The following is a 14156-nucleotide window of genomic DNA, read 5'->3' on the forward strand; positions in this document are numbered from 1 at the left end:
ACTCACATGTACATGTATGTATATAAACTAATTACTTTTAATTTTATGTTACAGGTACTCCCTGTCTTCTTTTCTATCAAACCAAATCTGGTCAATGTTGTGTTGTTAGTCCAGGAAAGATTGAGAAGGATAAACAGCATCCAGGGGGAGACAATCCTGGACAGCAGATCAAAGATGTTTTAGTTAACCTGGAAAAATGTCATATAGAAAAAGAAAAATTGACTGCTTTAGGAAAAGCTCATCACACTTTTATCAGCCAACTTAGTGTTGCTAACTTTTTAATTTGTATGGAAGGGAATAATCAACTTTTTAAACATAAATTTACTTTGCGATATTTACCGCATTCTTTAGAGTTTGAATTGAACTATGAATTAACTAATTGTGGCAATGTTTACTTTTCATCAGATTGGAACCTTGTTATGTCAGTGAAGCATATAGAATCAAGTTTAACAAAGTCAGTCTTGTTTAATCTGCACAAAGGATTAAAACTAAATGAATGCATTGCAATCTCGACTGTTTTATCTGATCAGAATGTTTATCTCCCTTATAAGGTGCAAATTCAGCTTCAGTTGGAAATTCCAAAGGACATAATTAACAATACTGATTGTGCTGTAATTTTACCAGTGTTTTTAACTTCAAAAATTGTAGACATCATTTATTTTATTGGGGATGAAAAACACCAGAAAAAGTTTATGAATGAACCAGTGTTAGATCATAAAAATGGAGTGAGAGACTTAGCTTTAAGTCGACCAATAGCAAAGTGTCTACAGAATGCTGACAATAGTGGAGAAATTGTTCATGATCCAGTAACATTACTCATACATAAACCACTAGATATACTGAATCAGAGAGAAATCAGTAGAGTGGGAAAAGGTAATTTATTCATCAGCAATACTTTTTTGTTATTTATATAAAATGTTTTAAAATTTTAACAGTACAAGACGAAAGACATGACAAACTGAATTGTATATCTTCTCCAGGAATCTAGCCAGATCTCTCTAATACTAATGTAATATTATACAGTTATAGCCTATGTGTGAGGTCAATACAAGGATATACTGACCTGAAAGAACTTCCAAAGAAGTACATTGACTGAGGGTGAAGTTCAAGGTCAATACACTTCTTTGGTTTGATATATTGACCTCATACAAAGGCTATAATTGTTATTTTATTAATTTCCAACCATTTTTGTCATATTTGAAATTTTATAGATATCATATTGTTACTTTGTCAATAACAACATACATGACATATAAGTTGTTATTTCAATTATTTTTTTGTTTTTTTAGTGTACCGGTACATTTTTTTCTTCAAATATTCCATCATAATATATACTTTAATTTTTTTTAACAATATCCTAAAAATAATAAGATGACTCACAAAGTATTGCCGTTTTGATATATATACATACTAAAAACAACAGTGCAGTATAACGTTTGGTATCTGCATTTTCTATCTACCTTCAAAAATATATTTTAATATGTGAATGTGATTGTCCCTGAAGAATTAAATTAGGGTTAGTTAAAATATACAAATTAATAATACTATAATATCTGTTGTAGATGAACCTGCCATATTGAGATATCTTCTCGAGGACTCTGACCAGATTTCTGACATCAGTGACAAAGCTCTTACATTATCAGTCTGTGGTGGGAGTAAAGTCCATGTTGATGTCAGTATCGAGGACCAAATAGTTATCTCCCTTCAGTCTACAGACCTACCATTATGTACAGCCATCAGACTGGCCATATTAGACAGATTACAGGTAATTATATAGTTATTTCCACTCAATACACAGAGTGGCCATTATGTATACAGCAATCAGACTGGCCATATTAGACAGGTTATATGTAATTATAGAGTTATGTAACTTATGTCCATTCAATCCATAGATCAAGTTTTGCTATAAACACTCAATTCTCAAAAATCACATAATAGTAATTATATTAAGATAAGACTTTCAACACTAAGGTGTAATACCACAAAAAAATAATACGTCACTTCTGGTTGCATTGGAAAAAGGAGAGGAAACAAAATTTTCCCTTGAATTTGACAGTTGTAGGAAATTTATCCTACATTTCATTGCATTAAAAAATATCTGTGCCATAGACAAATATCTTAGTTGTTTCAAACCGCCATTATTTTTTATTTGGTGTTTCTGTAGAATATTTTGGAAACTTGAGGTTGCTAATTTAAAGCTTGTACACAGGAAGTAAAAGGGTGAAACTTGATTGTTTAAGTTCCAGTGATAGTTATTTTCTTATACAATGCAATGAAAATTGTGTGTAATTTTTTCTATGGTACTGGGCAGAATAAATCTTTCCTCATGCCAAGTATTTATTTTTTTGAAAACAAAGATAAATTCTGCACATTTTTTTAAAAGTGCAAATTGAACAAAAAGTAATTGGGGAAAATCAATAGTGGTATTACACCACAACCTGAATGAAGCTTTGACAGACTCGCTAAAAAGTATGGACGAATTTGAACTTCTCTATGAGATCCTAAATCCCTGCCTTTTTAGCTCACCTATCCCGAAGGGACAAGTGAGCTTATGCCATCACTTGGCGTCCGTCGTCGTCAGTCGTCTGTCGTCCGTCGTCTGTCGTCGTAAACTATTTCAAGAATCTTCTCCTCTGAAACTCCTGGGCCAAATACTTTCAAACTTAACTGAATGTTCCTTAGGGTATCTAATTTATAAATTGTATCCGAAGTAACGATCTATCAACAAACATGGTCGCCATTGCTAAAAATAGAACATAGGGGTCAAATGTAGTTTTTGGCTTATAACTCAAAAACAAAAGCATTAAGAGCAAATCTGACGATGGGTAAAATTGTTTATCAGGTCAAGATCTATCTGCCCTGAAATTTTCAGATGAATCAGACAACCCATTGTTGGGTTGCTGCCGCTGAATTGGTAATTTTAAGGAAATTTTGCTGTTTTTGGTTATTATCTTGAATATTATTATAGATAGAGATAAACTGTAAACAGGAATAATGTTCAGCAAAGTAAGATTTACTAATAAGTCAACATGACGGAAATGGTCAGTTGACCCCATTAGGAGTTATTGCCCTTTATAGTCAATTTTTAACCATTTTTCGTAAATCTTAGTAATCTTTTACAAAAATCTTCTCCTCTGAAACTACTGGGCCAAATACTTCCAAACTTTAATTGAATGTTCCTTAGGGTATCTAGTTTGTAAATTGTATCCGAAGTAACGATCTATCAACAAACATGGTCGCCATTGCTAAAAATAGAACATAGGGGTCAAATGCAGTTTTTGGCTTATAACTCAAAAACCAAAGCATTTAGAGCAAATCTGACGTTGGGTAATATTGTTTATCAGGTCAAGATCTATCTGCCCTGAAATTTTCAGATGAATCAGACAACCTGTTGTTGGGTTGCTGCCCCTAAATTGATAATTTTAATGAAATTTTGCTGTTTTTGTTTATTATCTTGAATATAATTATAGATAGAAATAAACTGTAAACAGCAATAATGTTCAGCAAAGTAAGATCTTCAATTAAGTCAATTTGACCAAAATTGTCAATTGACCCCTTAAGGAGTTATTGCCCTTTAAAGACTTTTTTCACAATTTGTTCATCATGTTGACTTACTTTTAAAAATCTTCTCCTTTGAAACTGCTGTATTAATTTCAGCCAAACTTAGGCTAAATGAGTTTCAGAGTATCTAGTATAAATTTTATATTTTATTTCCTTGTATGTCAAGAAACATAGCTCCTATGGCTAAAATAGAACATAGGAGAAAATTATTATTTTTTTTGGCTTTTGAAGAAAATAGAAAGATCCAAAAACCATTTAAATAAATTGAAAAGCCAAAATAATCATTGATGAGAGATTTAACCAAAAGAATTAAGGTGAGCGATTCAGGCTCTTGAGAGCCTCTTGTTAATCATGGCAGAAATATAACAAAACACACACAAAAAATGTAAAATACAAATCTATCAGAAAAGCACAAAATTTTGAAATTAAGGTGTAATAGTAGTTTTCTGCAATCATTACCAATGAAGTGCCCCTATTAGAATATCAACACTGAATAATTATTTACAATGCTATGTAGTCATCAAAGTGTTTTCTTCTTATTTTAGGGTCTTGACAAGAATACAGAAAAAAATTTCACCATGACTTCAATTCAAACAAAATTAAAACTTCATCAGGTAAGACTGTTAATTTACTACAGGTGTCATAAGTGTAATGTTAATGTCTATTAGTACAGACCCAACAGGTCTCCTTTGGATAATATCTGGTACATGTATTAATAATTTAGGAATTGAATACATAATGAAAAATTGCTTTTAGGGTCTACACACGTATACAAACATCAATGCAAACTACATTTATAAATTCATGTCTTAGGGTTGGATTAAAGGGTTCAATGCCTGGCTGTGCCAAACTTAAGTCTTAAAAAACTTATTTAAAAGTATTTGCTGCTTCCCTACCAAGTAATGTTTTTGTTACTATTTAGTTTTCAAGCCTCCACCATAATGGAGGGTTTAATAGGTTCCACCCTCGACCATCTGTACATTCCTAAATTGATTTCTGTTATCTAAAATAGTGTGCCCCAAGCAAATGTTATAACACTTATACACTATGATTATTACCACAAAACACAGATCAAGTTTGAATTTTGTTGGTGTCACTTTAACCATTCTATAGTTATGTCCCTTTACAAATGGAACAATTGCTGATTTTTTTGTTTGCGTTCTCCAACTTAAGTTATCCTCAACCGAATGTTATGTACTTCCGTTATACACAATGCTTATTACCACATAATACGAATCAGGTTTGAATTTTAGTGGATTCATTTTTAAAATTTTTCAGTAAATTCCTTTTATAACTTTATATGCTATGCAAGCTCAGGCATTGACCCATTGACATATTCCCAACTTATTTTTCAATGGATATTGGATGTATATTTTCCTGTTGATAATAAACTGAGTATTTAAAAAGTTATATGATTTATTCCAGGAGTTACTGACGGAGCTACAGCAGCTGGAGGAGGATAATGTTAATACTGGTTCATCAGATGTTTGTAGGAGAACAATAGTAGACATTTACACAAAGTTAAGACAGATTCATACTTTTATTTAATAAAATCATTTTAATGTGGAATTTATGTGTTTTTGTTGGGCATACTACTTCTGTTGCAGAAAGCAAGACATAAAGATATTGATCTTGCAGTGGCAGCATTAACTTCTTCAAAGCTTAATATTTCAGAAGGTAGAAGAACTGGAAGCTTGATACTTTTTATAGAAGATGTCTTATGTTATGAAGTTTACATGTCCACAGTCCTTGAACTCATTTTTATGGTTCAGTTTAACAGGGGCGGATGCAGGAATTTTCGAAAGGGGGGTGCTAACCCAGGGCAAAGGGGCGGTGCAAAACATATGTCCCGATACAAATGCATTGATCGGCAAAAATAAAGGGGGGGTGCGCACCCCCGGAACCCCCCCTCTGGATCCGCCACTGGTTTAATACTTGAAAAAAAAGTTCAGATTTTTTGTTAACTTAATTTCTCTCTTATTATGAGTAATAGGATAACTATATTTGGTAATTGCATACCTTGCTATGCCCTCATGACTGGCAGACAGTTTTCACTTGACTTCCACCTTATTTCATAGCTCAGTGAACAAGGTAAACATTTCGTGGTCAAGTCCATATCTCAGATACTGTACCCAATATGTGGACTATATTGCTGTAAGGTGTCATCTAACCATGACCTCATTTTTTATGGTTGAGTGGTTAAAGTTATTTTTTGTATTTGGTCTGGTTTTTTTATACTGTATGCAATAGGTGAACTTTATATGGTGTATGGAAATATTTCTATGATGCACATGTCAGTCTGGCGTAATTCAAGTCAATCTTAAGTTTGTTTAAAGATACAAATGTACTATAAACAATATGTCAACTATGTATAAGGTTAAAGCATGGAATAATTGTGAGGTGAACATGTCTATCTGGTAGGGTTCATCTAATCTTTATCTCATCTTCATGCTTCTCTGGTTAAAATAAAGTTTACATGGTTTGGTCAGTTTCTCTTACTGTGGATTCATTTATTTTTGGGATATCAATTTTCGTGTATTGAGGAAAACATATATTTTTTGTGGATATTTAAATTTGAGGTTTGTGGAATTCTGGTTACCAAGCCTATAGAAAATTGGTAATTCGTCTACTTATTACTTGTAGTTGAGTCGACCAGTCCTTAAAATCCTGTGTGATGATTAACCAAGAGCAGAAAACACCAATTTTCAAGTCTTTTCCGGGCTATTTATTTATCCCACCACCTCCTGCACTCAGGCAAACATGGCTTCCATGGAAGTAATTACTGTAAAAGTACTTTAATTCGTGGGTATCAATTTTCGTGGTTTGAGAAACATTAACATGTTTGTGGGTTTTTAAATTCGTGGATTTTAGTTTTCTAAAAAAAAAAAATTGAAAACTTAAAGCCTGTAGAAACGAAGGTTACAAATAGTCTTGATTGAAGGAAATTGCAAGGTAAATATTGACCCGTGTAAATCGTAGTTATACTACTTACTATTAAGTGATCAACAGATTAAAGACCATCAAAGGTGTTAATTAGGCCATAAACATGTCGCCTAAAGAAAACAGTGACCTAAACATATGCTTTAAACGTATCTTGAATTGTCAAATAATTCAAAATCAAGCCCAGCATGAAATTATTATTTTCATATATGTACGAGAACTATGAGGATATAAAATGAACACTCTATCATACTGGCATATCAATACCGGAAATCTAACTTTCTTCAATCAAAAATATTTTTCATGAGAATTAAAAGATCAAAAGTTGTACAGTTTAGGTTATAAAAGATTAAAAAGGTATAATCCTGCATCTGGTTGTAGTTCTGTGACTGCTATTTAAGTATTGTCAGATTTGGCGTTATTCAATATATTCTCTAGATCATATCAGTAGTCAAACCAACCGATGGGGATCTTTCCATGTCTTGATTTGGACTATGGTTGTTTATTTTCGTTGGACACTTAAATTCATGGATAAAGTCATCCATGAAAACCACGAAAATTGGTACCCCACGAATAAAAGTACTTTCACAGTAATATCAGTATACCACAATAAGATAGCATCCAATTTTGTTTGTTTATTACACACATATCTTTGATATAAATAGTTGCATTTGTGATATTGTGTAATCATTATGTGTATTTTTTCACTGAATTTCAAACGAAATGATCTTTGTTATAATATTGTCTAAGAAATTGTGCACATGCACCCATACACTGTTAATTGATTTTACACATTTTTTTGTTGTTTTCTGGATTTATGTTCACTAAGAGTATAAATGTTCAAAGGAGTGCAAACTTATCCTAAAGGCTTTATGCAGTCTTTGTCAAAACCACTGAATGGAATAATTTGATATTCTATGAAAATTTATACCCCTGAAAACAATGAATTCACATTAGGCCAGAACTAATATAAATTCATATATGTCATAAACACTTCAACACATACTAAGCTCTTTCATTTAATTTATGCGTCTAATATAATTTTGTTAAAATCACAGTGTCACAGTATGAGAAATTCAATTTTCTGAAACAATTTCACAAGTTGGAACATACTAAATATTTAGCACAAAGTTTGATTGAATGATGCTTAGATTTTTGGGTTGCTGTCTAACTGATTAACACTTCCTGTCTTATTCAACATGAAATGTTCAAGGTCATACAAAATTGTTATGGAATCTACAGATAAAATCTTAGTCTCATTTGTGTACAATTTATTCCTAAAAACCAAGCAGTAAAAATAAGTGTAAAAACAAAATAAATCATGACATTATTGATGGAATGTGCATAATACAACAAATGCAAGTAATAATAAAACTACACTAAATTAGTACATCTCAAAAGGGCCAATTCTCTCTTTGCCATTATGTTATTGAAATAATATGTTAAATCTGATAAAAAGGTTTACAAGAATAGGGTAAGCAGAAGGTTAAGTTATAATAAAGCAGTTTGTTTACCGTACATCCATTCCTGCCAAGATATTTACAATTTAAAATATTAACCAACTTGAACAAAAGAAAAAACAACTAATTGACCTTGGTGGCTAATGCTAAACAAAACTGAGAAACTAGTGAGTACATTATACTTTCCTTTATATAATTTATAAAATCAATAAAAACTGTTATGCCTTCATATTGACTATAAGAAAGCAAATAAATGAAAATTGCTGTTAGAAAGATCTGTTTTGATTTATTATTTTACAGGATGATTTATTACATGTATGAGTCAAACATTGAAATGTTTTGGCATTTATAGGCAAGATAAACATACAAGATACCTACAACTGCTAAACTAAAGCATTTGATATCTATAAGCCAGATTTTGTTTATGACACTATTATCTACAAACTAGATTTTTTTTGGTAACATACTCTTAAGTATGCTTGACAATGAGATAACTATCCACCACAGTTCAAATGAATTGATGTAAGCAATTACAGGAAAATAAACAGTATTCAACAATGAATAAAACTCATCTATATCTGGTTTTTTTATATAGAATTACCTCCCTTTGCTGTATTGGTTTACATACATTATTTATTGGATTAAAACTTATTGTCATTATCCTAACGGGCATACTTTTTTTCAATACAATTTCATGATGACATACATGTGCATAACTTTTTTTCATATATACATGAAACCCAATATTTACTAGCATTTATAGCTATCCAAAAAAATCAAAATAAATAAATTACACACACATACCTAGAGGTTACTCTTTTGTTTCTTTTGCTACATTATTTTTACAAGAGCTGATGGATATGTTTCACTGTTAAATATGTTCCAACCTCTACATATTGATTTCAGTGAAAGTAAAAAGTTTTGTTTTTTTATAGCAGATTAGATTTTTCCTAACTAAAGGTAGATAACTCCATTTGTACTTAATTTCTATCTTGACTACTGTAACATTCTTTTGCAAGAAAACAGAAAAATTTGATTTTATTGCACCCGGTCATACCTTAAACTAACTCAAAATTAACAATTAAGGACAGGTTATAATGTGTTATCAGTAAATAAGCACTATGTATATGCATCTTTAAAAAAATACAATGTCATCTTTTATAGTAAAATCAAATAAAAAAACACAAACTTATAAACATATATATGTTAAGACTAGAATACATTGCCGTACAGAGCTTGGTAAATTTGATTTTTAAAAATAAAGCAGAGAGTACTATATGTGATGGGATGGACATGATGAATATATCAAAGACAACTTTTTACAACAAATAAAGGCAGATAGATATATCACAGTATCTAACTATTGTAATGAGTTAAATCTCTGGCTTATAATAGCAACTAGTCAACTCTTTATATTCAACATTTTAAAATGCAATAAAAAATCAAGAGGCTCCTAAAAACCCAAATGAAACCTATGGTGAAACTATCCCTTACAAAGCTAAGAGGACCTTTAAATAAGTCACTAAATATTACTTCCCAACTACAATTAAAACTATATGGTCTCAAGTGAGTTTTAAGTTCCTTTGATCTTTAAATTTGCGCAATGCTACCCAGTTTTAGCTCCTTTAAGTCATATCCACTTATGTCTATATTGCATTTTCAATCATAACAACACCTAGCAAAAACCCTTTCCTTCTAAATTTGTTCCATTTAATTTCATCTTTTCTTTAAAATAAAATCTGATCTTCCGTCAAACATGTTTAAGTGATGATCTAAATTGTTGTTTAGACTCTTCATTTGAACACAAGTAAAAAATATTCCTGCATGTTTTTTTCATCTGCGATTCTTGAAAATATTAAAAAGTTATATTTTATATGGATTTAAAATTTTTTGGTCAACTACTTCTCACTATATAGAATTTCTCATGAATAGTGTATAATGCAATAACCTAAATAAGTGATCATAAAATTTGGACAAATTTAAAATTGTTTGAATAATTTTGAAAAATTGACAATCATGAACAATCAAAAAGTATTGTTTTATAGGAAAGCTACTGTAATGCCTTCAATGTGTTAACACCATAATAAAATTTAGAATGGAGATGGGGAATGTGTCATAGAGACAACAACCGACCAAAGAGCAGAAAACAGCTGAAGGTTACCTATGCGTCGTCAATACAGCCTGTTCGATATATTTACATTAATAAATATACAACCTTACGAAGATAATTATTAAGCATTTTCATATTTTCAGTAGGAATACCATATTTCCTATATGAAAATTATCAATCATAAAAATATAGTACAATGTATTATCATGACATAATTGCTTATTATAACAAATATTTTTAATATAAATCAAATTACAATTTTAAATGAATTAATGAAAATGACAAATATAAAGTGAATTAACATGATTAATGAAAACTATGAAAAATACACCATGTCCAATTGATAATGTAATGATAATGATTATTGCACAATTACCATGGTTACATGTTACAAATAAGAAGATCAATATACCATTTTTAATGTTAATCCTTCATGGATTATATGAACTTCTAACATATTCTCTAATTATAAATGCTATAATATAGGTTATATTCATTTATTTATAATCACTTTTCAAATATCTGAGGAATTGAAATCCTTTTCTGAGAACACATTGATCTATATAACATGTAAAATCACAATACAAATGTAATGAGTATCAACAAGCTCTGCATGAGGATTGATCAATGCAGACTTTAACTTATAATTTAGGATAATAGAGGCTTACCAACATTCATGAAAGCCATTTTCTTTAACATCCCCTAAGTTGTTGCATGTACATTGTAAGTTAGACACAATTAAGATGGCTTATAAAAATACAATCATATTAAAAAAATTCTTCAGATCTAAATTTGAGGCAATAGAAAAATATCTTATAATATCATAAAAGAATATATAGAATACTATAGTGATCAAGTTTATAATTAATAAAAGTTATTTCTTTACACAATTATTCAGTCATTTTAAGGTGGTACCTAACACTACAAGGAGACAACTCTGTAAAATCAGCAAAAAGTTTTAGTTACATTGTGTTGTAAAGCATGTGAAGGGAATATGAAGCTTCTCAATGATCAAAATAAGTGTTTGTCAAACTGCTATATAACCAGTGTAAATTTTCTGATTAAACGGTTCGTTAAAATGTTTTGATTAAACAACTGGTTAAAATTTTTTGAATATTTTAATATTTGTCTCAAAGGGTCAAAGTAAATACTTTGTTAAAATTTTAAGAAAATTAAACGAGCCAAATTTATTTTAGCTAAGGTGTTGGGTACCACCGTAAATGACAACAGACATGACAGATTAAACATAAAGATCTTTTTGTTCTACCTTTTTAACAAGAAGACTTTAATTATGAATTAAAAGAGTAATTATTGTTTTTCTCTTTAACTTAAGAAATGCCCTAGATGATGAGCTCATCTGCTATCAATGTTATAAGGATAACCCTGTGCCAATCACAATATGATCTTCTTGAAATAAAAAAAAAAGTTTATAATGCAAATTTTGAATATATTGACTGTACATGCAATTACTCCTTTTAATTTAAATAGGCAAAAATTAAGATCATTACAAAATAATTTAATGTGTAAAGATGCCTTTAATTGTCATATTCAATAAACATTTTTAACTTCAATACATTTCCAGTTCGCAACACAAAATGTAAGGATTTATTGGTTCACTACTTATATTCAAACAATTGAATAAAATAATTAGGCAGTTTGTGGAGTTGTTTTTTATTTTTAAAGAACGAGTGCCAAGTATTTCATGATTATATGTATGTATAACCATTTATAACTAAAAATTATCAAATAATAAAATGTTTTACATTTAGATACTACAGATAACAACATATACATGTAAAGCTTCTATTTTTTCAACAGTCATGTCTGATCTTCTAATACATTTTCTTTGTATTATGCAATGAGCTGATGATAAAAAGCTAATATTCTTGGGACTTAATCAAACTAATATCATCTTCAGATAGCCTTTAAACCTCTGCATGCTCTGGTCACAATGTAAAAATTCCAATGTATTACATAAGACAATGTAAAATATCCTCCAATTGTATCACAAGTTATTGACCAGTGCTGACATTATAATGTTACAGCCAGGATTATAATGATAAAGATGAGAATACCACTGACAAAGCTGACATAACTCATGTAGACGGCCCGTGTAGCTCTCTTCTGGGCTAGCCCATACAGTCCTTTACCCAAATGTATCTTCGCTTTCCAGGCATTCTTGTTGGCATAAGCACCAATACACATACAAAAGATTACACTCAAATATGTAAAGATTAAGATCTGGTTAAAAGATTTAAATGGACGTGGTGTCAGATCTTCCTCTGGAACTTTTCGTATGAGATGAGGGACAGTGACAGTTGTCTCCCTGTATGGGTTTTGTAAGGTATTTTGGTATGCTGGTTCGAGAGCGTAGGAGGGAATTTCAGGAGCATGATTCTCCTCATGACTCTCTAACAATGATACAATCACTTGGTTCTGGTCCGTCTCGGCAGTTCGATTTAATTCCAGGTTTTCATGAAGAGGCTGTTTTTCAACATGGTTTTCCCTATTATTTTGCACTGTTGAAGCCATTGTACTATTGCTTTGTCAGATCTGAAAGTATACAGAAATTTACTTTTTGATAAGCATGATAAAAACATTAGAACAACACATTATTTGCATGTATAGTGCTTTTCTGGATTTACTTTCATCAAGAACTCTTAAAGCCAAATATTAAAAAGCCAATGCAAGGATGAACAAAAAAACATATTTTTTTTAAAAGGTCTTACTGTTATATTAAAAAGTGTGCATCAAATTCACTCAGTCTGAAAATATTGGACCCATATGTACATGTAAATAAATAGGAAACAATTCATGAAGCTAATTGTGCTGAACATGGATGAAATATTTTCCATCTAACTTTGACATTAAGGTCATACGATATAGTTACAGGGAAGGTAACGACGTTGCTAACGTAATTTGCTATTTTCGCGACGTCAAACGTTGACATATCGGGAAAAGATGCATTTTTCGACTGATTTTTATCATTCAAACTGATTTAATTTGAAAACGAGTTCATGGACCCCTATTTTTCAAAACTGCATTTAATTTCATTTTGCAGGGAGATTATGTGACCCAAATTTTATAAAACTGTAAATAGAGGATTTTTTTTAATTGTGATAAACATGCAGTAAAAAATTACGTTTTTTCCTCAATTCATGAACATTTGATAAATATGAGTTATTTCTGAATAAAAAATTGCATATTTTTTAAAGATATTTATAAAATACAGAAATTAACGATTATTTAACAACAAAAAAATATGTTTTTATCTTTTATAACAAAAAAGTTATGTCTTTCTTTCGAAAAAGAAATTACGGCCACAAATCTAAATTTCGAGCAAATATACAAAATTTCGACCTCATTTTACTCAAAAAGTAGCACATGAAGGTATATTTTTTATTACATATTTGATTTAATCAGGTAAAAAATAGCCTATATGCAAATTTTCATGAACTTGTAAATAAAGGATCAAAACTGTATCGTATGCCCTTAAGCAACCAACAATCAATCAATCCTAACCAAGATGGGACAATTTGATCTACATTTTGTAGATTGTAAAGTAAAACAGGAAACTTTGGTCACAATTATAAAGTGATTTTATATGAAACCCTTCAGTCAAGTGTAATTCATATCACTGTTAAGTGTCAATATCCAACACTAACTAGCTAAGGGTTTAAACATGCAAAAAGACAATTGAGAAGCAAAATAGTCATGAAAGTGATAATGAAATACTACATGTACTAGGTGATTTGATATATTCAGCGACCATGCAAAACAAAAGTGACCTAGTGCAGAACATTTATTTTTAGCAGATAGCTTTTTATACAAATAAACATTGCCAATCATTTTCAATATGTATGTTCAAAGGATAAAAAAAATCTAAAATTCTTTCTTTTATCTAATAATTCTATCATGTTTATATGTTTCCTGGGTGCAGGAATTTCTGGCTTCATTGAAGACCTGCTGGTGACCTTCTGCTGTTGTTTTTTTCTATTGTTGGGTTGATGGGGTTGTTGTCTCTTTGACATATATATTCCCCATTTCCATTCTCAATTTTATGGTTTATGTACATGTCAGCATGT

At 30.5% G+C, this 14156-nt stretch overlaps 1 protein-coding gene across 1 annotated transcript in view; it reads left to right on the forward strand.

Annotated features, from left to right (window-relative positions):
- LOC134688174 (uncharacterized) overlaps positions 1–5109 on the forward strand; it is a 30325-nt gene extending 25216 nt beyond the window's left edge. Inside the window, exons 5-8 of the mRNA XM_063548645.1 lie at positions 55–873; positions 1563–1765; positions 4107–4175; positions 4987–5109. Coding sequence (XP_063404715.1) covers positions 55–873; positions 1563–1765; positions 4107–4175; positions 4987–5109 — 1214 coding nt within the window. The remainder of the gene's footprint in view (positions 1–54; positions 874–1562; positions 1766–4106; positions 4176–4986) is intronic.
- The last annotated feature ends 9047 nt before the right edge of the window (positions 5110–14156 follow it).

Source organism: Mytilus trossulus, chromosome 10 (genome assembly GCF_036588685.1).
Source record: "Mytilus trossulus isolate FHL-02 chromosome 10, PNRI_Mtr1.1.1.hap1, whole genome shotgun sequence".
Lineage (NCBI taxonomy): Eukaryota > Metazoa > Mollusca > Bivalvia > Mytilida > Mytilidae > Mytilus > Mytilus trossulus.